Here is a 25,057-nt window from a genome sequence, read left to right on the forward strand (position 1 = left end):
TTGTGGTCCTAAGCCCTGTAAGGCTTTATAGGTTAAAACCACCACCTTGAATTGGGCTCGGAAACATACAGGCAGCCAGTGCAAGCAGGCCAGAATCGGTGATATATGTTCGAATCATGTTCAATAACCTCTGACACCAACAAATATAGTGGCTTTGATTACACATTAATCTGCCTAGATATTCCCATGAAGAATTACAAGGTAGGCATGTATAGAGATGAGCCGAATTTGTGAGTTTCGGTTTTCATATTGGAATTTCCATGTCCGATGAGGGAAGCCTTTTGTTGAACAGCAACTTGTATCACCCTGTAGTTTAGTTCAGTGAATGCACCATTCACTGGAATCTCAACATACCAATATTCTTGTGTCCACTCTTTGGAAGAAAAATAGGCTTTTGAGTCAGAAGCACACCCAAAATATTTTTGACAATATTTTATTTTGTTTATTCATTTTATTTGTGATATTTATATACCGCTAAATATAATAAAATCCCTCAGCGGTAATGAAATGAGATTGCTATTGTTATTGTTGTAATTATTATTATTATTATTATTATTAGTAGTAGTAGTAGTAGTAGTATGGTACTAAATACAGTGAAATCTCTAAGCAATTTCCATTCAAAAACATTAAAAATTGCAGTTAAAAATACATATGTAATATACATATTACACTAAGGCTGCAATCCTATACATGCTTAACTGGAAATAAGTCCCATTGAACACGATGGGTACTTTTGAGTAGACTTGTATAGGGTTACACTAGTACAAAATGCAAAATAGTAAAAGGCCTATTTTGGCCAGGGCAAGCTCCAGGTTTGAAGGGGACCTGGCAAAGGACTGCCTGGTTGGACTCCTGACACTTAGTGCCCCCCTCCATGGCCTTAGTGAGCAACAGTGGAGCTTGTACACTGTAGTGGGAAGGTGGTTGCAAACTGGCAGCCATCTAAAATGTTCTGCAATAACCCAATGTAGTGTTGCTATGTCCAGAGCAGCGGTCCCCAACCTTTTTGGCACCAGGGACCGGTTTCGTGGAAGATGGACCGGGGGGAGATCCGGGGGGAGTGTTGAGGGGATGGTTTGGGGAAGCCCCCTGCCCCCCCCCACTCCAGCGTCCTGGCTTTGCTTTGGCTGGGTGGGCACCCAGCGGCTTTCGAACGGCGCACCCGGAAGTTGCTCTCCCAGAGCGGCTTCTGGCCGGGCGCGCCGTTCCAAAGCCGCCCCACCCCAGTGTCCTGGCTTCGCTTCTGCTGGGCAGGCAAGATGGCACCCCGTGCCCAGGTACGCTGGAATGGGGGTGGGGGTGAAAGCAGCTCACCTGCGTGGCCCGGTTCCTAACAGGCCACGGACCGGTACCGGTCTGTGGCCCGGGGGTTGGAGACCCCAAGTCCAGAGCATTGTGGGGAATTTAAAATGGTGGACAGCTCACAGCTGCCCATCAAAAGGTAAAATTAAGCCAAGAGCCATGAGCAGGTAGGTCCAAACAACAGAAAGCATCAGCACCCATGAGCTCTCAGGTGTTTTACCTTAAGTGTTTTTTTAAAGTACAAAAATGAAGGAAGATCTAACTGTACATTATGCCCCACCTGACTTGAGCTGCCCTTCTTAGGCCTTTCTGCCATTGTGTCTACTTGTTTTCCTAAGCTGATGGTTGGGTAGCCCCCATACATGTATTCCTCTAGCCTGGGGAAGGCGGAAGTTCTGCTAATCAACAATGGGGAAATCCTGTCCCTTTATCCAGTCAGTAGCTCCTGTGCCTGCCAGGGGAAGGAAGGGGCATTTTTGTCTAAGCAGTGTGGGTGTTACCTTCCCCTGCTGAGGAATCTTTGTTGAACCTTTGGAAGTAAACATGAAATCTCAAGCAGACAGTTGTAGATCAAGTGAAGCTTGTTTTTATATCATTATGTGCATGGGCCATATTGTCCAATTATGTGTGGTGAATGAGTTACGTGGAATTTTGAGAATGAAATATATTATTGAATTGAGCTACTAAAAGGGTGAAAATGAGCTAATTTGAGCTTTGTTCCTAGCCCTCTCCGTGTGAATGGTGTCGCTGTGAGCCCAGCAACGAAGTTCACTGCGTTGTAGCAGACTGTGCCGTCCCTGAATGTGTCAACCCAGTCTATGAACCAGAACAGTGTTGTCCAGTCTGCAAAAATGGTAAGCTTCCAATACATTAAACAAGCAAAATGTCATAAAATTATTTCAAACAGAACAACAACATTTTCACCACTTAGAAGCTTTACTTCACTAGGAAAAATTAAGGATCCTATCCAATATTAGTCTTACATAGGACAGACCCATTGGAATGAATGGGACCTAAGTTATCAGTGGGCCTGTTCAGTGGACACTGAGGGCTCTGTGGTTAGCGTAACCATGCTTCCCTGTGGCTAGCACTAACCACAAGGCGTATGGTCACATATGACACCTTAAAACCTGTCAAGGTCCCAATTTCATTAACCACACGCTAATCACAAACGTGTTAGACAAGCGCCTGAGTCCTCCAAAGGCTCCACCCCATATCCCATCAGCCCTTGTGCAACAAGAACAGGTGTAGAGGGCAAGGCACCATAAACTAGGTGATTATATAAAGTTAGTGTTTTCACTAATGTCTAAAATTAGCTAGGGGTAAACACATGGAACAATGTTATATTAGAAGTGGGTATTTACTTTTAAAGTTTTCTAAGAAAATGTAGTATTCTTAGGTAGAAAAGCTCCTAAAACTTTGTTTATGACGGTCCATACGATACTACTCTTATGATTAATTTGGTTGTTTTATAACTCTTGAAGAAGGAGACATCTTCTCCGAAACACATAGAGCACAATAATTTTTCTTCCTTTCTTTCCTTTCAGTTTGCCTCCTCCTTTGTCCTTGTGCTACAGGAGCCAAAACTTGCGCCCACCATTTTAGTTCAGTTTCTGAAGTCAGCAGCCATTACGGCTGTAACACAGCCCTTGATGCTTGTCGTCACCATGTCCTGTGGCTGTAACACCAGTCGTGTTCAGGAATATAGCTCCCCATCCTCTCACTGGCCGGGAGCTATGCCTTCTGAATATGTGAATTATGAGCTCGCTACCATTTCCGGAGTGTCTGCTGGTATGCTTGATGCGGTCAGCCATTTTGAGGACGCACCTCTGCTGTCCTGAGCTTGCCACTATTTTGAGAGTGTCTACCTAGTCTGGGAACAATTACAGATCACTAGGGCTTGTATTGAAGATGTAGTAAAAAAAAAAAAAGGTGTCTGGATTCAGTACATGGCCCTTTAAATTGCATGTATCATTTGAAAAACGGGGCCAGCTATGTGAAATGGTGGCCACCACAGCCGTATTAGAACTGAAGCTATGAGGGTCAGCAAACAAGCCTGCTGGCTAGAGTGGCCTAGGCTATTTAGGCCGCTCTATACTGCTAGCTCTATGATTGCAGCCCCTTAATCACATAAGACACCTTAAGCCAAAGTTTGTGCCACTAACCCTGCTGCAGAACAGGGTTAGTGAAGCCGGCCACAGTGTGGTTAGCAGGTGCGCCTGGTTAAGGAAAACGCATTGCACATGACACCTTAAACCCTGCTGCTTAACCAAAAACCCTTAACCAGCAGGGTTAACAGTGTCGTCTGAATGGGCCCCATGAGTCTAACGTTAGTCATTTCAATGGGTTTACCCTATGTAGGACTAACTTTGTGTAATACCTGAAGTTTGTAAGTGCAGCCTCGTCATACAGAATATGTGAATTATGAGCAATCTGATTAATTGGTATATACAGTGTCAAGGTAATGGGCCCTGGTGCTAATGCAACACATACTCCATGGTACAATTCTACAGAGATCAAGATATCAGATAGCTGGCATTATGCATTTACTTCTGGAAGGCCAATCTCTGTCCCAGTATGTCATCCATGGAAGTGTGGCAGAAGAAGAGAAGCGGAAGAAACAGGTGTGGTTAAGGCAGGCTGTGTGGTATCAGCAAGGCTTATGGACCTGGTGTGAGTTGGAGAACCCGACAGCTAGCTTGAGCAAAGACAGGTAGCAGTACAAAACACAGAAATCTGTTTAAGCCATCTTCAAGTTAATGTAATTCTAGTCTGACAAGTGTAGTGGGTGATACACACTGCACTGGTTCAATTTGTAATTGGATTCAGCAACGAATGGTCTTTTTCTGTAAATTCGGGAAATAGCTATGACTCTGGTTGGCCCCTCTCCCATCCCAATGACATTATCAGGGGCTTAATGGGGCCTAATCCCCACCCACTTTCCCAATATTTTTGGGAAATAACATTTCCCAGGGCTCCTAGTGTCTGATTCACTGTCAGGGTGCTAGAGTTAGGTGCTAGTAGTAGGCCAGAGAGAGAGTCCTTCAGCTTCATATTCCAAGCCAAAGAATACAAGCTTCAGTGATATCTCTGTCTGAGGATTAGCGTCATAGAGTAAACTAGGCCTTCAGTGGTGATTATGAGGTGGCTGGGACAAGCAGTCTTCGTGAAGCTGCAAAGAACACATGTGCATTGCAGACAGTGTGCTACCCTATCATTCTTCAAGCTTAAGGCATGGCCGTCGAAGCGCATGAGCCTGACATAAGCCTTTCTCTTGTTCTGTTTTCTCGGCTATTACAAACGATGAAATCCAGCTCCATCTGTGTTAAATATGCCTATAACCGAGCTGTAAAACTTAAGTAAAAACCCTGTTGCTAAACATATTTACTCCAAGTAAGTCTACTTCATTTCAGTAACAGTTACTTATAGGACATAAGTGGGATCTACTGGGGAAGATTTAACTCTATATTTGAAGGATCCTTCCTTAAATTGGGGAAGAAGGTTGAATGCCCCTCAGTCCTAATAAATCATCAAACTTTCTACTGCCATGAGCTTTACAGACCACAGCATGAAATGGAACCATGAACTTCTCTGAAATTTTGGGTTCCATGTGATGTCATGTGTTCTTTAGGGTTACTGATCCAGAAGAGGAACTCTGAGCAAATATCTCTCCCCACGATTCTTCGGCTTATATCATGCTAGCTCCACCAAGCAATGCAGTATCACCTTCTTCATTAATGGAAGTATGTTTGGGTAGTGTTGCGAATAGGAAGATAGCAGGAGTCTTTTTAAAACATTGCAACAGATTGCTCTAGTTCTGGAGGAGAGAAAGAAAGCTTTGCATAACTTTTTTTTTGTTCTTTGCTTAAATGTCTCCAAAAGAAGACCGTTCTTCAGGACAATAAGGAGGAACAGCGGAATCTTATGCATGTTTACTTGGATGTAATCCCCACTTTGTTTTGTGGGGTTTACTCCCCAGTAAGTGTGTTTAGGATTGCAGTCTAAATAATTTTTTTTTAATGTCAAGAAATGGCACAGGTGAGAGGGAGCACTCATATCCCTTGCTGCAGAATAGTGTCCCACTAGCTGTTTGCCATATCAAATAATATTCATTCTCACCATCACCCAGGCAGCATCTACACTATTCATTACACCGTTGTTTAAGTGCATTGTTGCGTCCTCCCTTGCTACGTTACAAAATGCAACTTGAGCCCAGTCAATCGAAATACCTTTTCTTCTATCGTTTTACCCGGGCACACTCTTCTTAAGAATGTTCTTCATTATGCTCATACCGGCTCTGAAGTAAACCTCCTTCTTCCGGTGACTCTGAGCTAGACCTGCCGGGATAAGCCGGCAGGGAGGCGGGGCGACGCGTAGGGACGAGGGAAGCCCTGCAGCGTATTAAAGGGGCCACGTGCGCCCCGAAAGATAAGCGGTTTTTTAAAAAAATTAAGCCTCTGTCCCCTCTTCCACCGCCCTCCCTCCCCCTCCCCCTCCCCCTCGTTGCGTTGTGCCAGCTCTCCCTCCCCTAGAAAAGCCCTCACTTGTCCTAATCAGGAAGCAAAGACCATGGTCACGAGACATGACTTTGAAAGACGGCATTGAATACAACGAAAGGTTGGGGCACATTGTTAGTTTTAAAACGATTTTAACAGAAAGTGGAACGGTTTTAAAAGTCAGAAGAAACATAACAACAACAGCATCACGTGACTGCTGACGTCATCTCTGCCAACTTGTTACGTTTCATCTAGACAAGTGTAGACGGGCTCCCACTTAGCTGGAGGCTCTCACATTTCCCCAGGATCAAGGCATAGTAATGTTTGGCTGGAAAATGACACTTTCCCTGCCACAGAGGTGCTGCCTGGATCTGGAACGTCATAACAACTGAGTACGGTGCGGTGCATTTTTAGAATGCAACGCGAAGCACGTCGGGCAGCGACCATTTCTAGAAGAGAGCTGGATTTTTTGAAAGGTTTGATTCTGGTTTCAAAATGCGCATGCTTGATGTGGGAGAACCTGCTGAGCGCATCGCGCTAAACTGATTGTGTTTCTCTGCCTTTCATCTGGGTCTTGAGCCTCAATCACAGCTTAGGCAGAGCTGTGGAAAAGCACCAAGGCGCCAGGGAATGATGCAGACTCCCAGAACCAGATGACAGGGCTCAACTCAAGGGGACTCCCAAGTCCTGAGGGCAAAAGGAAGCCCACAATTCCGACATTTGTCCGGATGAGCTAAAGTTAGGAAAAATCCCAGACTATATTCTCCCTTGCCACAGCTTGTGGACTGGAGTTAGAACTTCGTGCTGGTGCTTACCAGTTCCATAATCTCACATAGGGCCTATGAAGTATGAAGGGACTCTGCCTAAGCCGTAGCTCAGCCTTATCCAACCTAGCAGCTGCCAGATGTGTTGGACTACAGCTCCCATCATAGGCCCCGCTGGCTGGGGTGATGGGGATTGTAGTCCAACACATCTGGAGGGCACCAGGCAAGACTCTGCCTAAACTTTAGCTGCTGGTTTGGTTAAGGGATCTCCTCTGAGCTTGTGCGTCCTGCTCCGTTGATCTGGGACTTCCCTGAGCTGTTGCTTATAAATTCAAGCATTTGGGTGCTTTTCCACACTTCCTTCCAATGTCTAGTGTGTCGATGTAAAATAAACGAAATTTCAAAGGAGCAGCTGACAGCTAACTTAAAAATGGAGATGTTTTTGAAGAAGAACACACGTGAAAACAAGCCTTAAAAGTCTGATCGGGCTCAGCTCTAGCTGTTTCGAAAGAGAGCGGTGTTGTGTTGGCAGCTCGTGCCTCCCTGGAGCTTGCAGGTCTGACTCAGAGGCTCCTTTTATTTACCACGGGCTGCAGTTATTTAGGAGGGAGGGAAATTCACTTTGAATACGCTCAGAGGCAGTCTCTTATTTTTACTTCAACATCCGAGGTCTGACCACATTCATGACACTCATGCATGGCTGTGGCACTGTCCTGACGTTATCACTCTCCATTTAAGGGATATAGCATCCAAATATGCCCCCAGCACCAACATGTGAAGTACATCCTCATTGGAATGATGGGTTCCTTGTAAATTTAGCATTTTGCAGCTAGCAAAGGCCCCTTCAGCATTTTGCTGTGCTTTCTGCACTAAGCAGTTTGGCTCGCCTGCTTGCAAATCTGTTGTGGCCGTTAAGTGGCCAATAATTTCCTCTCAATACACCGAGATTGATTTTTGTGCCTTTCTTAATTATAAATTGCCCAGAGCAGAAAGCGATGCAGCAGTAAGGTTAATGCAGAAAGCGGCTGCATCTAACATTCCTGACCTGAAGATTCAGAAGAAGCCGGCCTCTTTCCCTCTCCTGCCCTTCCTCAGGAGCTGGGGGTCTCATTTCCACCTCCATGTTTGTTGCGTGGTCGTTGCAACTACCATATGATAACTGCGCTGAGTAAAATAGTTACCTGGGGACGGCTTTACTACGAAACACCCTAACCCAGGCTGTGTGGGGCACCACTGAGAGAGGATTGGTATTTTGCTTTGTAAAGAAAAGCAAATGCCTCCTCGGTCTGGCTTTGGTACGTTTGGAGCTGCCTCCTGCTTGTTTGCTAACTACCCCCCCCCCCCCAAAATCAGGTCTCTCCGGTTTGACTTCAAGCACGTGTGAGAGATCACTGGGCCAATCCCAGCAAACAGCGGGGCAAGGAGACACTTGAAGCAAAGGGGAAGCGATGGCCTAGATCCCAGCCTCCCACGTTCAGTTGCCTCGCTAAAACCCACAGCCTTGGCAATACTTCACAGAGCTGCAATAACATTGAAAAGGCCGTTGCCTCATGCCCTGGGACATATGCGTGCAGTGTGAGTCCGCCAACAATGTGTGGCCCAAGTAGCAGTAGCGTTGCCCCGGTATGCCAGCCCTGCATAGGCTGGCAAGGGAGGACATTTTGGCTGTACTGCAAGGGGAAGGTGTTACGTCACAAGGCTGTGCTAGATGCGTTTGGCCTTTGTAGACTTGGTTTTTTGATTACTAATGATCAGCTGCAAGCGGGGTGGCTGGGTGTCCAAGTCAGATCAGGACCACGGTATAGGGTAGAGATTGAACCCTTTGCCCTGCCACGGTCACGATTCAGGTTCTCTCCCTCCCCGTACCCTGTGTCTGCTATTTAGCAAGCAGAAACTAAGCACTCAAGGCCCAATAAGGTGCTTAATGTCATTGGTCCTAAATCAACCCCGAGTGGGATTCTCTACAACCCAAATAACCATGGCTTAGTAGCTTTATCTTCAGCATGTTGGGGGGGAAAGGCATAATTGTAGTGGCAGCAACAGGTTAGGTTTTGATCCTCAGGTTTATTCTCCCACCCCCACCCCAAAGTCAATTTCTTACATAGGAAAGGCTGCAAAGACGTGCAGCATGAAGCTATATCCAAGGGAGATGGCACTAAAATAATAGTTTTTTTCCCCCATAGAAGTGGAATTGTATATGCTATTCTCTTAGCACGAAAGACCCTTGAGGCGTCTGCCTCAAAGCCAGAAACAGAACACAACCGGGAGCATCAGATAGGGTGAAAGAGATGCAGGAGAGGCTATAACATACTCATATGTTTTTCTGCTCCAAGAAACTAATATTGGTAATTGGCATGGTTGGAGATAAATACTACTATTAATGACATATATTAGCTTTTCTTTCCATCTGCGGGGTGTTTCATGGTTTTCACCCTTACAGTATTCCCACTGTATGAGTGGGAGATGCCATTCCACTTGTGTGAGGGGCAGAGTGGGGCCTCACTCACAGGTTCTGCCCCCCCCCCACATTGCCCCCCCCCACATTGCATCCTGTCATCTGGTCCTGGTGCCCTCCACCCATTCAGATGGTTCCCCACTGCAAATCTGCTCCCTTGAATGCATGGAAGGAGGAGGTGGGACAAGGGGAACATAATGAGGGCGGGGGTAGGGCCAGGAAGCAGGACCCCGCTCTTCACTTGTGCAGGTGGATGTGTGTGAGGGAGAATGCCCAAATTGTACTTTGAAGGTGCAATAAAAGTGTTGCTTTTGCTGCAATAGATAGGCTATGGGCTTTGCTAGACCTGCCGGCTTATGCCGCAGGGAGGCGGGGCCCAGGCGTGCTAATGTTAGCGCGCCTCGCCCAGGCTTCCAGACGGCGGAGCCGCAGGGAGGACGCAAGCCCTGCGGCGTCCGCCATTTTTTGTTTGTTTGTTTAAAGGGGCCGCGGGTGGCCCGAAGACTCCGGGAAGGTAAGTGGCTTTTTTATTTTATTTTTTAAAAAGGGGGGGGCGAAGGATGGGAGGGGGGCTACGGGGGGAGGGCGGGTGCGATCGCGCCGCCGCCGCCCGAGCAAGCAGCTGAGTGGCGCTTGCCCGGGCAATGCCCGGGATGGGGCAGCATTGCCCGGGCAAGCGCCGCTCAGCTGCTTGCTCGGGTGGCGGCGGCGCGATCGCACCCGCCCTCCCCCCGTGCCACCCACCCTCCCATCCTTCGCCCTCCCCTCTCTTCCCCCCCCACCGATGGGCACAGCGCTCCTATGAGCGCTGTGCCAGGTCCGCGGCTTTTCGCGGCTCCTCGTGAGTAAGCGAGGAGCCGCGAAAAGCCGCGGAAGTCTCCACACTTCCCCCAGCCCCGGCCTGAGGCCGGAGCTGGGGAAAAAACACGCCATAAGCGTATTCACTTATGGCGTGCTAGACCAGGCCTCACTGCGGCCTGCCGCCGGATTCCCCTGTGCGTCATCTGGACGCATAGCAGGGAAACCGGGTTGGAAGACGCGCTAAGGCCTGGTCTAGCAAAGCCCTCAGTCTCTAGTTTTTTATTGAGATCTGAAAGGGACTTCACACAAGTGACAAAAGTGAGCAAACAATGTCAGCCCAGCAAGCACTTACATTATGTATGGCTGTAAATTTCATAAGTCAGGACACTCTAACATTTGGAATTTTCAGGGTGCCATGCGTGGTCTCACAAAATGGCTGCCATGAGGAGAGCTTGCTCACTCACAAAATGGCTGCCATGGTAGGCATGGCCAGTGACAAAATACCCATTTTTTTCAGAAGACTAACAGTAACAGGTTAGGCCAAAATAGGGTGACCATATGAAAAGGAGGACAGGGCTCCTGTATCTTTAACAGTTGCATAGAAAAGGGAATTTCAGCAGGTGTCATTTGTATATATGGGGAACCTGGTGAAATTTCCTCTTCATCACAACAGTTAAAGCCACAGGTGTCCTGCCCTTTTTTAAATCTGGTCACTCTAGTATAGCTCCTGCAGCTTTAACTGTTGTGATGAAGAGAGAATTTCCCCAGGTTCTCCATATATACAAATGACACCTGCTGAAATTCCCTTTTCTATGCAACTGTTAAAGATACAGGAGCCCTGTCCTCCTTTTCATATGGTCACCCTAGCTAAAAGAAAAGTAACTTGCCCAAGAACCTAAGTACAAGGCAGATGTGGGGTCTGAGCTCCAAAACCACTCCTTTGAACCCCCAAGCATTCTTCTTCAATGTCCATTTCACAGAAGTCATACCGATGACGTTCAAAGACAAATAACTTAGCCAAGAAACTGAGCCCCAATGCCAAATCACACACTTGCCCTCCCAAAGCACAACAAAATATCCATTCCAGCACACCAACTTCCCATTTATTTAATATTTATTTATTTATTTAAACATAGGAATCTTTTAAAAATTAAAAGAAATCAGGAGACGGACAGCACTAAGGGACATGTTTGCAGGCACAGTGGTGCCCATTGGCTAGGGTGCCCATATGAAAAGGAGGACAAGGTTCCTGTATCTTTAACAGTTGCATAGAAAAGGAAATTTCAGCAAGTGCCATTTGTATATGTGGGGAACCTGGTGAAATTCCCTCTTCATCACCACAGTTAAAGCTGCAGGAGCTATACCAGAGTGACCATTTTAAAAGAGGGCAGGGCACCTGCAGCTTTAACTGTTGTATTGAAAAGGGAATTTCAGCAGGTGTCATTGGTATATATGGAGAACCTGGTGAAATTTCCTCTTCATCACAACCGTTAAAGCTGCAGGTGCCCTGCCCTCTTTTAAATCTGGTCACTCTAGTGTAGCTCCTGCAGCTTTAACTGTGGTGATGAAGAGGGAATTTCACCAGGTTCTCCATATATACAAATGACACCTGCAGAAATTCCCTTTTCAATACAACTGTTAAAGATACAGGAGCCCTGTCCTCCTTTTCATATGGGCACCCTACTATTGGCATCACATTGGAGATCTCAGACATGAACAAATTTCCTGGGTGCTCCCTGTGATGTCAGCAACAAGCACAGCACAAGTCCCTGCCTTGCCTATCCATGTGAGTTTGCACAGACATTTAATTAAAAAGCCATTTCTCAAGAAGATTCCCCTCCACCCACAAGTGTGTGTGTTTCTTGAAAGTTCTTGGAGTGCCCCACCACAGCAAGCAAGCCTTGCCCAACTCACTTTGGTTACATGGCAACAAAAATATCCCTGCAAAAGCCCAGGGCTTTTCACACTAGTGGACATTTCTGGGGAGCTGAAGGAAGGAAGCCATCCTATGAGAGAAAGATGCTGCCATTTATTTGTCATAGATCAGCTGTTGCAAAATGCAGCTGCCCTTCTAGGAGAGGTGAGCTCATCCGATGTGATGGGGTATCGCTTGATCACTCCCCCTTTCAAGTGGTCCTGTGAATGAGCCCAAGGGTTTCACCTAATTTGTCAATTGAAACCGAATGACCATGTTGTGCTTTGCGGATGTCAGTGGCACACTTGCTGCACAGAGCCACTTAATTGAGTTGTACATCTCGTGGGCAGAATCTGCGGAAAGGCTAGAAGTGGAGATCAGGCAGAGATGCGGCGTCTTTCCAGCCTCGTTGTCTAATTTGTCACTGTAAATGTTAAGGATGATGGCTCCAGGTAACGTGCAACATTTCTGTCTTTAGAGGAAAGGTCACTTAATTTCAAGTTCCCCAGCACTGGCAGAATACAAAATCATTGCCCCCAAGTTGTTATTTCTAGTCATCGTGACTTTTCGAAACAAAAGTCTGTCGAGTGTGGTTAACTCCCTTTCTTCACGTGATCTAAAACTTGCCTCTTGCTATTAAAATCAAGCTCACAACTGCCACAATCTGTGATGTCCGTGATGCCCATAGGCTGCACTTAAACTTAGCAAGGAAGACCTCTGCCCACTGCACTCTGATGCGAGAGAAGCGATAGCCTCCTTAAGCGACATCCCAGGGCCAGCTCCTGTGAGCAAGGCTGCGCATGCCGGCATGCCAGAGAAGGGCGAGGAATTCAGCGCATGGCCTCCACAATCCGTGCAGCTGGACCTTTGCCGGAATCTGGATCTGAACGTCCATAGCTTCTGGCACTGTTACGTCAGTGTTTGCTGCCTTCCAGCCCAAATCGGCAGTGCTGTTTGTTCAGAAGACTGTTCTCTAGCAGCACAGGAAACGAGCAGGGAATGTTACAGAAAATAACTTCCTGAAAATCTCAGCTTTCATTTAAAAAAAGAAGAAGTCAGGTTCTAATAAAGGATATCTTTCACCTGGGTAATGGCTCAGTATATTACTTCACTTACTTCAAAATTTGTTTAGGTCCTCCTTGAAGAGAGTGGTCACTACTGGCCACTTTAAAGGAATCAGTAATTAGGTTCCTTCTGAAGAAGCCTCACTGGGCCCAGAAGATGTTAAAAATTATAGGCTGGTTGCCAGCATTCTCTTACTATTTATTTATTTATTTATTTACTTATTACATTTCTATACCACCCAATAGCCGGAGCTCTCTGGGCGGTTCACAAAAATTAAAAACATTCAAAGTATAAAACAACAGTATAAACCCATAATATAAAACACAATATAAAAGCTCAACCAGATAAAAAAGCAGCAATGCAAAATTACAAATTTAAAACACCAAGTTAAAATTTATTTATATAGGGTGACCATATGAAAAGGAGGACAGGGCTTCTGTATCTTTAACAGTTGTATTGAAAAGGGAATTTCAGCAGGTGTCATTTGTATATATGGAGAACCTGGTGAAATTTCCTCTTTATCAGAGCAGTTAAAGCTGCAGGTGCCCTGCCCTCTTTTAAATCTGGTCACTCTAATATAGCTCCTGCAGCTTTAACTGCTGTGATGAAGAGGGCATTTCACCAGTTTCTCCATATGTACAAATGACACCTACTGAAATTCCCTTTTCTATGCAATTGTTAAAGATACAGGAGCCCTGTCCTCCTTTTCATATGGTCACCCTATATAAATAAATTTTAACTTGGTGTTTTAAATTTGTAATTTAAACCCTAATTTATAGACTGTTAAAATGCTGGGAGAATAAAAAGGTCTTCACCTGGTGTCTAAAAGCATATAATGTAGGTGCCAAGCGAACCTCCTTAGGGAGCTCATTCCACAGCCGGGGTGCCACAGCAGAGAAGGCCTTCCTGGTAGCCACCTGCCTCACTTCCTTTGGCAGGGGCTCGGGGAGAAGGACCCCTGAGGATGACCTTAGGGTCTGGGCAGGTACATACGGGAGGAGGCGTTCCTTCAGATAGCCTGGCCCCAAGCCGTTTAGGGCTTTAAATGTTAATACCAGCACTTTGAATCGGGCCCGGACCTGGACCTACTAGGCAAGGTGAGTGGTCAACACCGGTCACTCTTGAATGAAATTAACTCTGGATCCATTTTAATCAGGCTTTAGCCCTGGTTTTGGAATGGAAACAGGGTTGGTCACCTTGTGGAGTGACCTTTGCCACGTTACTTTGTTTTTAGATCTTTACACTGCTGCTGGCTTTTACACTGGTTTTTATGTTAGCTTTGTCCTGTGTTAAAACTTTTAAAAGGTTTTTTTTATATAAATTATGTATTATTATTTTGCTGCATTTGTATGGTTTTATTATTTGTGAACTGCCCATAAAGCTTTGTCAATTGGGTGATGCAGAAATGTTAAAAGAAAAAGAAAAAAAAGCCAGGCTGTTACTTTAAAGTTTTGTTATCCACTGGGATAAAAATGGACATGGATACATAGCATTCCGTCAGTGTGTTAGTTGCACCGTTTTTCACATTACTATTTTATCTTTCATTATGTTCTTTTGGACCCTGCATCTTAAGAATGTAAGAAGAGCCCTGCTGGAAGAGGGCAAGGGTCCACCAGGTCATATGCTGCACAAACAAAGTCAAGGACCCTCCCCTGCTGTTTACTCCCAGAAATGGGTGTTCTGGGTCTCTGAATAGGGAGTTCCAATTTAGCTATCCTAGCTAAGAGACTGTTCATCCTCCATGATTTTCAAACCTATGTAAACCAGTGACCATTGTCACATTTTTATTAATGATTTGGACAAGGAGGTGCAGGGAACGCTTATCAAATTTGCAGATGACGCAAAATTGGTTGGGATAGCTAATACCCTGGAAGACAGAAACCAACTTCAAAGTGATCTTGATAGGCTGGAGTGCTGGGCTGAAAACAACAGAATGAAATTTAATAGGGATAAATGCCAAGTTCTACATCTAGGAAATAGAAACCAAATGCACAGTTACAAGATGGGGGATACTTGGCTCAATAATGCTACAATGAGAAGGATCTTGGAATTGTTGTAGATCACAAGCTGAACATGAGCCAACAGTGCGATATGGCTGCAAGAAAGGCAAATGATATTTTGGGCTGCATTAATAGAGGTATAACTTCCAAATCGTGAGAGGTACTGGTTCCTCTCTATTCGGCCCTGGTTAGGCCTCATCTAGAGTATTGCATCCAGTTCTGGGCTCCACAATTCAAGAAGGACGCAGACAAGCTGGAGCGTGTTCAGAGGAGGGCAACCAGGATGATCAGGGGTCTGGAAACAAAGCCCTATGAAGAGAGACTGAAAGAACTGGGCATGTTTAGCCTGGAGAAGAGAAGATTGAGGGGACAAATGATAGCACTCTTCAAATACTTAAAAGGTTGTCACACAGAGGAAAGCCAGGATCTCTTCTTGATCCTCCCAGAGTGCAGGACACGGAATAACGGGCTCAAGTTAAAGGAAGCCAGATTCCAGCTGGACATCAGGAAAAACTTCCTGACTGTTAGAGCAGTACGACAATGGAATCAGTTACCTAGGGAGGTTGTGGGCTCTCCCACACTAGAGGCCTTCAAGAGGCAGCTGGACAAGCATCTGTCAGGGATGCTTTACGGTGGATTCCTGCATTGAATAGGGGGTTGGACTCGATAGCCTTGTAGGCCCCTTCCAACTCTGCTATTCTATGATTCTATGATCTTGTGGCAGCAAATTCCATAAGTTAATTATGCATAATGTAATCTTGTGATCCCTTCAGTGAACTGATGTGTTTTGACCTTGGGTCTTCCTCTGCAGCAAAGGACATTCATGCGTCTTTTTCTATTGCCCAAGTCTAAATAGACCCCTTAAGAACCAAGAATATTAGTTTCCCAAAGTATATTCTTGGATGAGTTATTTTAACTGGAGTACCAGAATAAGAAATTGTGGACTCTTTGCCCCCAAGGAGAGCCGATGGTCAAAATGTGTTGGACAAACTTCATATTAAAAAAAAAAAAAAAGTTATTTTCGTGTACCAGCTTAAGACCCGTCTCTTCCTTCACTCTTCTGTTTTCTTGGTGCTTTCCTGCTTTCTCTCCTTCTTCCAGCTGATGCTCCTATACAATGCAAACGCTTTCACAGATCTTCAGCCAATGTGATTAACCTAGAAATCAATAGAACTAAGCATTTGGTCAACCACCTAATTTCCACACAATTGCCCCTAATTACCTAGTCATCCAAACTAACACCCTCTGTGTTTAGTTTATCAAAGTCAATAACCCACTTCTGACTTAGCAAGGTCCAATTTTTTCTTTTTTCTTAGCAATTGAATTGAATTTTTTAAAAAATACTTGTTTCTCAGAGTGGATTCACACAACTTTAAGATAATGTATTTTTCCTTCATGTACCCGTTCTTATGATTAGAGGGTTTTCATCACATCCAAACATTTCCTGTCCATGGGACTGCAGAGTTTTCATCTGGAATAGATGCCTATGCTTTGTCAACACAAAGCACTGTAGCTCCATTTTTTCAGGCTAGAGCCTGCAACCCTTTCCCTGGATGGTGGTTATGGTGATGCACGTAGGTGAATTTGCTCATAGCCTGGAGACACATGCCTGAATTTGAAGTCCTGAGTACTCCTTGCCTCAGAACATACATTTAGAGTGCCCCCTGCTTTGTTGTCCTGGGCCTGTTATCACCCTTTTACAGCTGAAGATCCATCCTGTTGAATAGCATCTTGGAACTGTAGTTTAATATCACTTGAATGGCTGTATTTTAGAAGTCCTTCTGAGGAAGGGATAGCTGGGAGATTGATGTTTGGGATGCCTTTAATCCTCCTGAGTGCAATCTGGCACGCTGAGGTTGCTCCATCTTTTATCTTACATTTCTCTTTACCCAGCATTGGCTTCACTCCAAGGGAAAGGGTAGGGTGCCTTGGCATTCAGCCTAAATGATGTCTCTGGGACTTGTCTAACTATAACTGAGCCCAAATCATAGCTCGTATATACTGGAGAAGGAGTTATTTTGTTTCCCCTCCCCAATGATATAGATAGATAGATAGATAGATAGATAGATAGATAGATAGATAGATATCCTAAAAAATGTTTTGGCATTAGATATTTAATCACAGAATAGGAGTAGAGTGCTTTTACAGGAGAAACCACATTCTAGTGTAGGGGTGCCTGATGTCACATCCCCATTCAGCCCTTTGAGGTTCCCCAGAATACCCTTTTCCTGGCCCTACCTCTTTCCCCACCCCCTAACCATGATCATTTTGTGGTTTCTTAGCATTTGTGCATTTCCCCCATTCTAAATGGCTGAATTGCCTCTCCTGAGGTTTAGTTACTGACAGTTACTCTCAATTTTTACTATATAGCATTTTAATATTGTATTGGTTTCAAATTTGTATGTATACCACCCTGAAATCCATGGTTTATAAATAAAAAAAGGATGAAGTTGGACTAGCATTTTCTGTGGTTTCACATTTAGGTCTTTCTTGAGAGCAAATTTAGTTTGTTGCTTTAAGCCTTTGGAAAAGAGTCAGCTAGACTACAATATAGATAAAACTGGAACACACTGACAGTGAAATACTTCCTGGCTACTGTATTAATCACCTGATGCAAAGACAGTAGAGAGATTCATGATGAAATATCAGACAGAAGAAAGATGTTCCATAGGTAATCTCTCATTGACTCTATAATTAAAGCTGTAAATTATCAGAGCTGATACATATTTTGAAAATAGTGTGCCTTGAGACTTGCAGGTATCAGCTTGAGCAACACCTGATACATTTGTTAAGAGCAAATGGTCAGCCATAGTTGTTATGTACATTTATTTTAATAGGCAATAAATATGTATATATAGCTTCAACTTTGAGGGCATTGGCACAAATTAGAGTAAATAATCATTTATTCTCATGCATGTAAATCTACATGTTAGCAAAGCTTCTTCCTTAATTTACTCAAGAAATAAAAACATTCCTATTCATTGATGAATTAATTTAAAATGGGAATTTAAGACCTTAATGGCCTGACCATATTTGTTACACTGGCAAATAAATGCTTGGGATAGGAGCAGAACGATCTAAATGTAATTGCAACACGATACCTTCGGGAAGTGTGATGGCATGGAGGTATGACATGTGAATGAATAGATCGCCCCAGGGCCTGGATGTTGTGACATCAACATGTTGTGTGAAATGGTTGTATGCTTCAGAACTGGACAGAAATGGGTTATAGTGGGGTAAGGTGGCATGAGGGCAGCCAATAGTGATATTTAGATGGCCGAGCTATGTAGCGGCAATCCTCACCCACCCAACAATGAGTAGTGGTCCTTTGTGAAGGGATTGCTGTATACCTCTGCCAGATACACCTCAGTTGCCTAATAAGACATTCTGGTGTTGCTACCCAGTGCTGTCACACTGATGGATATTAACTATAGCATCACAATCCAAGCTGCTGGTTGTCCCAAAGGTTCATCAAGAAAACTGTCTGGGCCAAGTAAGTGATTCCTTCTGGCTTCATGGGACTGAAAGTCTGGAGGTGAAAGCTCTTAATCAGGGCCGATGCCAGACTATTTTGCGCCCTAGGCAAGGTGAGCTACTTTCACCCCCACCACCACCAAAAAAAAATGCCAACTTTGATTTTTAAGAACAGATGTTTCCTGGAAAAAATAAGACGCACAAAACTTGAAACTGCTAAATTTATTTTAAAGTGCAAGAAATGCGTCATGCCAATTATAGCAAACAAATTGGAAAGGAACGTTTATGGGTCTAAAATGCATTATTTAATAGGAATATCACCGCCAAATCATCCCCCCCAACTCACACACGAGCGCGCACACACACACACTCAGCATCACTCACTCCAAACAAACACACGCATGAACACATGCATTCACTCAAAGGCCCCATGCACCCCATTCATGTTCCGGAAGTCCGAACGTGGAGCTGCCCATCCCCCACCCCAGCGTCCCTGGCTTCGCTTCGGCTGGGTGGGCGCGGGGCGCCATCTCGCCCTCCTAGGCCCAGCTGAATCCTCGGGCCAGGCCGGCTCACAGCCAACGCGCGTGAGTGCTGCGCTGCGCCTGGCGCCCCTCTTAGCTTGGCGCTCTAGGCGGCCGCCTGAGTGGCCTCTATGGTAGCACCAGCCCTGCTCTTAATATGCTAAGAGATTAAGGAAGCTTCAGGTACCAATTGGTCTCCAACCCACTCCTCCAACTGATGAGGTGTCCCATATCTCCGTCCTGGGTCAGGCCAGCCCCTGGGACTTTGCCACTCTAGTTATAACCGGACTATCACTGCAGCAGGACTACTGCATTTCCTGTTCAAGTTGATTCACCTTGTTCAGCCCTCTTACCTCCTGCTCCAGCCCACTCTGGTTGTACCCTTGTCCTGCTGTACAAGAATCCCTCCTTACTTCCTTGCTTGTTTCTTAGAATGACATTGATAGGCTGGGGGCACCCACACCTTGACGTTTGGCTGTCTGCTGACAAGCTCCTAAAACAGATAATCTCAATTGAATTTTGCCAAAGAAAAGGAAGATGGGAGAGGTTCTGCCTTTTCCTTTAATTACTATTCTCTCCTCATAATGATTTTACTATGATATAATTGCAAAAGATCACAAACCCATGGGCCGCACTTGATATGCATCAGTAGCTTATGGCCTTAGCTAGACTTAACTCATAGTCCGTGATGGAGGTGGGAAGATCACGCCTTGTGATTAACGTGAGATCCCTCCTCTGTTTACACATGAGGCATGATGACCTCAGGAAGAGAGGCATCACGCCCGCCATTTTTAAATTATTTTTAAAGAAGATGGAGTGCACGAACGCTCATGTGCTAAAGGTAGGGGTTTTTTTTAATTTAACTTCATTTCCCCGCTCCCCCCAACCTACCCTCGATGGGCGCAGTGCTCCTGGCTTCATTCGAGGAATTGCGCGGAGCTGGGTCAAACAGCGGCAACAGGCCACACGTTACACGGTCTTGGGCTCAGCCCGGGACTGTGGAAAAAGCGAGCCCACAGGGGAGGGTGAGATCCCGGGACAAGGGAGGGGATCCCTCCCTGACCCCGGGATCCCCGTTGAGTCATGTGGACGCACAGGGACGATCCCGGGGATTTCGCCCGGTCTAGCTAAGGCCTATGAATTCATGGCTGGAGTGGGTGTAAATTTTCCAATCTTTCAATCTGACAGAAGCTCTACCATCTACGTCAGGGATGTTAGATATAGAAAAATATGTTGCTTTTTCAAAGTTATGAGTATATTGTAAAGAGATATAACCAATGGATTATATAGATGTTATAAAGGAAATATAGTAGATAATGCATTATTAAAACATTTTGTGAGAGTTTCTGAAATGGGTCAGCTAAAAGGAATGTTGGTCTTTTCAGCTGGGATGGTGAAGACGGCAAAGGGCAAGGGGATAAGACCTAGCAGAGGGAAGGTCATATTATTACAACAGAGATAACATGAGTAACGGAATTGTGTGTTAGACTTACTGGAGCCCCTCAAAAATTTATAGCCTAGTGGTTATGATAAGAGAAGAGAAAAATATCTGTTGTTTGAACTCATGACCTTACGGGGGGGGGGGACGTGATGAAGAGGAATATAGAAAGGTGTGCCCAGAAAGAATAAAACCTAAATATGGACATAAGTAAATAATAGTGGGTGGAATATCAAATGAAATGAAAAAGCAAGTAAACAAGGGAGGAGTTACAAGGCGTACCGGGATGGGCTGTAACCCCTTTAGTCTCTGACCAATGGAGAGACTGGGGAGGGACTGCTTCCGCTGGGCTAAGGGATAAAAAGACTATGCACTAACTGGTGGGTGTGCCTACCTGGCTAGACACCCAAACTTGCAAGTTTGCTCAATAAAACAGAGTGTTTAAACTTTCACCACTTTGTCCAAGCAATTTCATTTCAAAATTGTGTTTCTAACAGGGAGAAGGGAACATATGGCCCTTCAGATGTTAGTGGACTGCAACCAGCATAAGACAGCAAGGGCTGATGGGAGTTACAGTCCAACAACGTTTGGTGGGCCACATGTTCTGCATCCCTGAAAGTGGCCCCTTCACTTCCTCTTCCCTTAACCCAGAGGCCAAATCCAGTCCTAATTGGGCTCTCTAGGGTTTCCCAATGGTCGCACCCCCTTTCCCCCTAAAAACAAATCATTTGGTGGTTTCTTTGCTTTTGTGAACCTTTTCCCCCATTCTAAAAGGTTGGCATGCCTCTCCCAAGGCATAGGTACTGGCAGTAAGAGCTTTGAACTACCATATGATGGTGGTTTTGTATCTCCCCTCCCCCCTTGCCTTCATCCACACCTGCCAATCGAATGAGTCTCCAAGATCTTGAAAACTGAATTTGGTCCTTGGGCTGAAAGACATCCCCTCCCCGCAACTTAACTGATACTTTTACCTCTAGATACTAAAGAAGGAGTGAGATAACCTCCAGAAACACTTTTTCTGGAAAGTTGACAAGCGCATCACGCCCACTCATGCACTGCCCTTTCGAATTAGAGTGTCTATTTGTAGGGTGACCATATGAAAAGGAGGACAGGGCTCCTGTATCTTTAACAGTTGTATTGAAAAGGGAATTTCTGCAGGTGTCATTTGTATATACGGAGAACCTGGGGAAATTTCCTCTTCATCACAACAGTTAAAGCTGCAGGAGCTATACTAGAGTGACCAGATTTAAAAGACGGCAGGGCACCTGCAGCTTAAATTGTGGTGATGAAGAGGAAATTTCACCAGGTTCCCCATATATACAAATGACACATGGTGAAATTACCTTTTCTATCCAACTGTTAAAGATACAGGAGCCCTGTCCTTCTTTTCATATGGTCACCCTACTATTTGTATTTTAATAGGGGTTGGTTGCCTAATTGCTCTTTGTGCCTTTAATAATTTTGCCTCAGGCCTTGTGAATATTAGCATTCCTGAGTATAAGGAAACAGAAGCCCTGGAGGACCTGGTGTTCTGTGGTTAGATAGCTTTGCGCAATGAATCTTGAAAGGGTAAAAGTGGGCTTGCAGTAGTTACCTAGGGTGACCCTATGAAAAGGAGGACAGGGCTCCTGTATCTTTAACAGTTGCATAGAACATGGAATTTCAGCAAGTGTCATTTGTATATATGGAGAACCTGGTGAAATTCCCTCTTCATCACAACAGTTAAAGCTGCAGGACCCCTACCCTCTTTTGTATCTGGTCACTCTAGTACAGCTCCTGCAGCTTTAAGAGGGAATTTCACCAGGTGCTGTATGCATACAAGGTAGGATATAAATTTAATAAGTAAATAAACATAATGCAAAATCCAAGCCTCTTCTGTTTCAGCTTAAAGTTTATTTCCTTATAAAGAACTTTAGATTGGGTGGCTGTTCCAGAAATTGAGCTTGTGGGGCAGACACAAGAAATAAGAGACGACACAACATATTGGATTTAAACTGGGCCACTTTTATTCAAGATCTGCAAAGGGTTCCTATCGGGCATCCAGTCAAGCCTGCGAGCAGACCTTCTATGCGAAGGGGCAAGCTTTCTTGGCCCAGCGGGTGGCGCTCTGCTTCTTGCTGCCCTGCTGTCCATCCCCTGATGGTGTAGGGAGACCTTCCCTTGTCACTCCCAACCCTTGCCCCTAGGCTCAAGGTGGGTGAGAGAGGTCGGCCTCATAGATGGTCCTTATCCCCCAGCCCAGCCACAAGGCTCAACACTGGGAGCCCTCGGGAATCACCAATCACTGTAACAGTGCCTATGAATGCTCGCCATTCAAATCCCTCTGGATGCCCGTCCCTACCTGCCATGAATTAGATGTGACCAAATTAGATCTCAGCCAGATTCGCCTAGTTATGCTCCCAGACTGTCTTACAGTGTGGAGTAGGCGAAACAACTTACGTCCAATTCAGAACGTGAGCTAAAAATTCCTACTCGGCCCCCTAATGGCGACCAGCAAGCTCACACTGTCTACAGGGAGGGAGGGAGGGAGCCGCGGAAGCGAGAAAGAGGGTCTACGAGGGGTAAGTGACCAGCTTATATCTGGTCAAATCCCCTCCCAATCCAGAGTGGCGTGAATTCCTGCCCAATGCAGGATGGACACGTCTCTCTCTTGCTCCGCCCACAAATCCCTCCCCATGCCTAGGCTACGCCTGGCATGGCAGAACGGGCATTCTCTTTTATCAGTCTTGGCATGGCCCTGCTGCCCAATCACGGCCAGATCTACACAAAGCAGGATATGCCACTTTGAAAATGGTTTGAAAAGTGTATATGCAGTGTGTCCTGGGCCCCAACGTCACTACTGTTATGAACCATTTTAAAGCAGTAGTGTAGATCCTGCCCTCTTCTTCCACTTGCGAAGTTTGTGATCTGACATTTGGGGGTGCTCTCCATACCGTTGGGGTCAAGACATAACAGCCCTAGCAAAACAATATTTAGATTGATAACTCAAGATCTAGTGATGGCCACCAACTTGAACAGCTTTAAAATGGGTTCCTTCCCCTTTGTTAATTATACTAATGATTCACAACAGGGATGGGGGAATTCATCAAGCCCAGCTTCGCAAATGTAGACAAGACATACAACTGGTTTCCCATCTGAAGTCATCACCTTTAGGCTACGTTATAATAAATGGGACTTAATCCATCAAATATGGATTGGTACCTGACCTATCAAATAGAGACCCAGCAAATTAGTCTTTGTATGTGGGACATGCAACCTCAGGCATTGGTAGGACGTAGAGCACGGTGGATCTTATTCATCTATTTTGCAGCATATTTTATAGTACGCATTGTGGTTGCCCACACAGCAACCCGCTGACCCATGGCACTGTTGTTCTGATTGGAAAACTGAGGTGACACCAGAATCCATCAAGGGAGGTCTGCCTATGCAACTCATAAGGATAAACATCACCATGGTGATGCACCTCCATGTCCCATTCAACTTAATGCACCCCCATCTGGGGCAACTGATCTAGGGTGACCATATGAAAAGGAGGACAGGGTTCCTCTATCTTTAACAGTTGTATTGAAAAGGGAATTTCAGCAGGTGTCATTTATATATATGAAGAACCTGGTGAAATTCCCTCTTCATCACACCAGTTAAAGCTGCCCTCTTTTAAATCTGGTCACTCTAGTATAGCTCCTGCAGCTTTAATTGTTGTGATGAAGAGGGAATTTCACCAGGTTCTCCATATATACAAATGACACCTGCTGAAATTCCCTTTTCTATGCAACTGTTAAAGATACAGGAGCCCTGTCCTCCTTTTCATATGGTCACCCTAACTAATCACATGCAACAGAGTAGGATTGGGGCCTGAGTCTATGGTGAAGATAAAAGAGGAGACAGGAGGCTACGACCTTAAATACACTTATTAGGGAGTAAATCCCATTGGATACAGCAGGTCCTACTTCTGAGTAAGCATGCATAGCATTCCACAGTAAGATTCCCAGATCCCAGTGCAACTCAGTCCCTGCTGTATTAAACGGCTCTTCGTAGCTTTTACATTTCCATGCCAAAATTATTTCTGGGATAATTAACAATGGAATCAGGTCAAAAGATTTTTTAAAAAGCTTTGAAGAATGAAAAGATGTTTTGGCGATGTTTTAGCTGCCATTTTATTGTATACAACTGTTGCAGGATAAAGAAGACACAGAAAATTTGGGAGGAGAAGAGATGAGAGAAGACTTCAAATGCATTTCTCTGAAGAGTTGTTTGGATCCCTGGGAAAAAAGAAACGAAAAATGTTATGCGGATCAATTATTAAGCAACCAAATTTTGGGGTTTCTATTTTCCCCCCTGAAATGTATTACCTGTAACTAGTGGGAAAACATGAATCCTGCAGTGCTTTATTTACACAAACCTGTTTCATCTGATCAGAGATGTCATCTGATTGGGAAGTGTAGTTAACAGCATCCTTTTTTAAAAAATCCTTGTAATCAAAGAAATGTAACCAACTGTTCATTTCTGAGCTTACGCTTTTCATGCTACTATGATGAAATCCATATTGGTCTTCTCTCAGTGCTGCTCCACAAATTAATCATTTTGAACCTTGCTTGGCAATATATTAAATAAAGCTGCCATTCCCAGTTCCATTCCCCACCCCCCACCCTAATATTGGGATGTATCCAACTGTGTCCGTCCACCAGCGGAATAGGCATCGCTAGTGAAACGGCTACCTTCTCCCTCTGCAGCCCCCAATCTGCTCCGGGAGGGGGTGCAGGGGGAGGACAGGAAGGGAAAGTCCCATTGCACAAGCAAAAGTCCACTTGCACGATGTTGGATGT

The 25,057-nt window shown here is 45.1% G+C and overlaps 1 protein-coding gene across 1 annotated transcript in view; it reads left to right on the forward strand.

Annotated features, from left to right (window-relative positions):
* The window catches only part of VWC2L (von Willebrand factor C domain containing 2 like), a 154,237-nt gene that overhangs the window by 41,200 nt on the left and 87,980 nt on the right, over nucleotides 1-25,057 (forward strand). Inside the window, exon 2 of the mRNA XM_063116105.1 lies at nucleotides 2,027-2,156. Coding sequence (XP_062972175.1) covers nucleotides 2,027-2,156 — 130 coding nt within the window. The remainder of the gene's footprint in view (nucleotides 1-2,026; nucleotides 2,157-25,057) is intronic.

The sequence above is a fragment of the Elgaria multicarinata genome, chromosome 2 (assembly GCF_023053635.1).
Source record: "Elgaria multicarinata webbii isolate HBS135686 ecotype San Diego chromosome 2, rElgMul1.1.pri, whole genome shotgun sequence".
NCBI classification, from domain to species: Eukaryota; Metazoa; Chordata; class Lepidosauria; order Squamata; family Anguidae; genus Elgaria; species Elgaria multicarinata.